General features: G+C 40.9%; 1 protein-coding gene across 1 annotated transcript in view; it reads left to right on the top strand.

Annotated features, from left to right (window-relative positions):
• LOC107102422 (A-kinase anchor protein 6-like) overlaps positions 1–3,849 on the top strand; it is a 69,307-nt gene that overhangs the window by 32,440 nt on the left and 33,018 nt on the right. Inside the window, exons 3-5 of the mRNA XM_015401736.1 lie at positions 1,474–1,583; positions 1,811–1,952; positions 2,140–2,727. Of these exons, the coding sequence (XP_015257222.1) occupies positions 1,474–1,583; positions 1,811–1,952; positions 2,140–2,727 (840 nt within the window). The remainder of the gene's footprint in view (positions 1–1,473; positions 1,584–1,810; positions 1,953–2,139; positions 2,728–3,849) is intronic.

The following is a 3,849-nucleotide window of genomic DNA, read 5'->3' as shown; positions in this document are numbered from 1 at the left end:
TCATTCGATTTCATCCTGGACACTACAGAAAATGGGCTAAAAGTGTTAAAAACCGGAATTTTCCTTTAAGGTTCCTAACCCACATGCAGAACACACTCAAGCAAGAGAAAAGTTCAAAGGTTTATTGAAATATTTCTGAACAAAGAATAAACAGATCCAAGGGTTAATCTGATCCAGGACTGGTCAAGAGTGGGTTCACTGCAGAGGGGGACAGTGGAGTTAGTGGATGTCCAGGTAATTTGCAGGATGTGAGTGAGCAGGACAGTACCTGTTCTGGGGTTAGAGCTTAGCGGCTGAAGGGGGGAACCTTGAGGGTCCAGAGGCTGTCGGCAGGCTGAGGGCTTGGCGGAGGCAGAGCTTGGTTTGAGTGTTTGCAGATCACAGATTAGAGTTTCCCTTCCAGATTCTTCTGAGATCAAACTCTTCAGGGTTTCTGGTTTCAGGCAGGTTCAACCTGGGAAACAGAAAGGAGAAATCAGATCAGGTTCAGGTTTTCAGGGAGTCAGAGATTCAGACAGGCGGGTTGGCTCAGGCTTGCTAACCGTAACTGGCAAACACTCTGGCACTGGAGAGACGTCCTCTGCCTCCTTAAATACTGATCTCTTGATGAGCAGATGAGTGACAGGTGATGCAATCAGCTCCGGCTCCAGGAGATCTTGTACGCCCTCTGGTGGAGAAAGTGGACAGACCTCCAGATCCCAACATGGCATTCACAGAACAAATGGATTTTTAGACATAAAATTTTGTACAGGTGCACTCTTTTTTCCCTAATTACTTGAATTCTGAAACAGAATTAAATCAATACCCACACCCCATTTTTCATATTTTTATATTCTTTTTTTTTTTTTTAGAATGATCTACCTTGGGTTGGCAATTAACAGACATGTCAAGCTTAAGGACGTTGGAACTGTGATCCATGAGATGAATTTATATATTTTTAATGGTCCATGAGATGATTACAGAGGGCTGATCCCAGTCATGCGAAAAATGGCAGCTGATACTCCTCACGCAAAAAATAAAACCACACTGAACGTTCAGTCATAGTTTTACTTTATACATTTTGATATGCAGCAACTTATAAGTAACGTAAAATTGTACTTTTTTATCAGAATGCATTACAAAATGGATGTTGACCTTCACCATTAGCTTGGATTTATCACATCTATAATCAATTTAGCGATATAAGGATGTCTTAGGTTGATTTTAATAAAGGAAGATCTCCTGTTGCTCTTGATTGATAAAACCCTCAAACATGAACTTAACTCCACATGAAAATGACTCATTGTGAAAAGTGTATTCCATATAAAGTCCTACCACTTCTGCTTTTTTATGACCCTGCACATATATTACTCATATCCCACACTTGCAGACACACAGTCAGTGGCATGTGTTAGGGATAATCGTATTTATCGTTTCCCATGTAACGTTGCGTTTATTTCTGTTCTGATATTATTTTTATGTTTGTGACTTTAGGACATCTGTGAGGACATTTCTGACCATGTGGAGGAGATTCATGCTTTGCTGGAGACAGAGTTCTCCCTAAAACATTTGTCTTACTCTGGTAACATCATTGTAGACATAAGGTGAGTTTCCTAATCACTAAGCCTGCACTAAACATGATTTTTGGAAAGTCCTGTTGCATTATTAAACTTTTTGTGTAGAGGTTTTTCTCTTCTTCTGTTTAGTCTGAATACTGGAGCTAACAGTTTCTTTTCTTTCCTTTTTGCAGCTGTTGTCAGTCATAACATGTTGAATTTAGATTAATATTACTCAACCATACATTGCTAATTCTGCTATTATTATGTTTCAGGACGGTGCAGCTGCTGTGGCATCAGCTGAGAGTATCAGTTCTGGTTCTAAAAGAACGTCTGTTACAGGGTTTACAGGACTCTAATGGAAACTACACGCGTCAGACTGATATCTTACAGGCTTTAAGCCAGGACCAGCACCAGGTTTGTTTACTAAAGTCAAATTATCTTTTGACTAAAGACTTCAGCTAAAAGCCTTGTGTGCCCAATCATCCTACAATATTTTATATGTCTATGAATATTTTTAACAATTTCTTTTAATATGCTTTATTAATGATATTCTGAAACATAAAGATTAAACTGCTTGTTTGATACACTTTTTTGTCTTCAGACCCGTCTGGATGCGCTAACAGAAGTTGATGACTGCGGTCAGCTGACAATACGCTGCAGCGAGAACTACTTTTCCCTGGACTGTGGCATTACTGCCTTTGAGCTAAGCGACTACAGTCCCAGTAACAGTCCTAAAGATCAGGAAATGGATCCCACAACAGAGGACACCTTCCTGGAAATCATTGATACCACAAACACAAATCTTGAATTACAAACAAGTTTACCACAGCTCTCTCGAACAAGTGACTTAGAAAACGCTAATAATTATACACCTCAATTCCCTGCAAATCAAAGTGACATTCCCAATAACGGCGAAAGCTCAAAACAAACAGTACAAGCTGTTAATCAGAGCACCGAGTCTTTACCCACACATCCCTTGCTTCCAAAAAGCGCTGCTGCATTCTCGAGCAATGGTACCAGATCAATGGGAAGTTTTAGGAAGGCCAATCAGGAATCTGAACTGAAGTTTGATGCTGAGCTGAGTCGAAGCAGCCAATCTGTTCTGGATCCTGTGGACAGATCCAAGTTGTGGTTAGAACTGGGCTCAGTTCATCCAGAAAATGCTCCACAGTCAAGCAAGACGCTTCAGGTTTGAGCCTATCATTCTTTTGCTTTTACAGCATTTTTTTTACCTTGACAGGATGGACTGGTACCTATCTGCTAGTCTATGGGCGACAGACGGGGGTACACTGTGGACAGGTCGCCATTCTGTCGCAGGGCAACTAGAGAACTTCATATTTATTCATAATATGAGGCTCTTCTCTTTCTCAACTGTTAGAAATATTGTACAACTATATAAACATACACAGTCCTCAAAGAAAAGGATAATATTCTCCTGCATGATGCCTTATTAGCCGATTCCCTTTCGAACAAAGTGTTGTTTTCGTTAACGATGACAAAATTATTTTGTTGGTGCTTGTTTTTACATGACAATAACAAGAAATGACAAGCCACACAACAGATCTTTGATGACGAAACCAAGACGATTCGTGGGTGTGAGTTTTCATTGACGAGGTTAAATAAAAATATTAGTGGGTAGTCTGTCAGGCGTTTAAAAACGCATCATTGTGCTATAATCTGCTAAGCAGTATCAGCCTGGCTGCTGAGTCCTAATTGATCATATGCCACTGACCTGGGGTGCAGCGGTGCACATTCTGCATGACTATATGTACTTTGGCAGCAGAGGCAGGGCTAAAAGTAAGCTGGAATTGTCCAGAACTGCACCCCCCAACTCTGAAAAACTGTTCTCTTCCAGCTGTGCTTGGCTTAGCTCCACTTAGCTCAGAGTTTGCTCTTTGCGCTCCAGTATGATGGTTCACTCTCAGAAGAAGACTCTTCAGAATTCAGTGAATAAATAGAAATCAGTGGGTGCTGGACAGAATTTCCTCACGGGGCACCTAGGAAAATTTATAACTACGCTGACGGATCCAGACGAAAAACATGGTGAATAAGCAGCAGCTCCGACTGACCAGGATTTCGCAAATGTAAACATCTACAAACATCATGGGATTTACCTCAAATATATCACCAGTATCAGTACATTGTTAAAAAAACTCCAGAGATGAAAACGCTGTCACTGTCAGATGGCATGAAGAGGCTAACCCACTCAGGCTGTTCTGAAAATGATTTTTATTACTTGTCTTTCGATCGTTAGCCTCGTGAGACCATCCTGATCTCGCGAGCTTTCAAGGTTTCACTCGCAGATCAGTCT

This window comes from Cyprinodon variegatus, unplaced genomic scaffold, assembly GCF_000732505.1.
Source record: "Cyprinodon variegatus isolate N-32 unplaced genomic scaffold, C_variegatus-1.0 Scaffold1253, whole genome shotgun sequence".
NCBI lineage: Eukaryota > Metazoa > Chordata > Actinopteri > Cyprinodontiformes > Cyprinodontidae > Cyprinodon > Cyprinodon variegatus.
The sequence above is the reverse complement of the archived record's forward strand: the minus strand, read 5'-3'. Positions and strand labels throughout refer to the sequence as shown.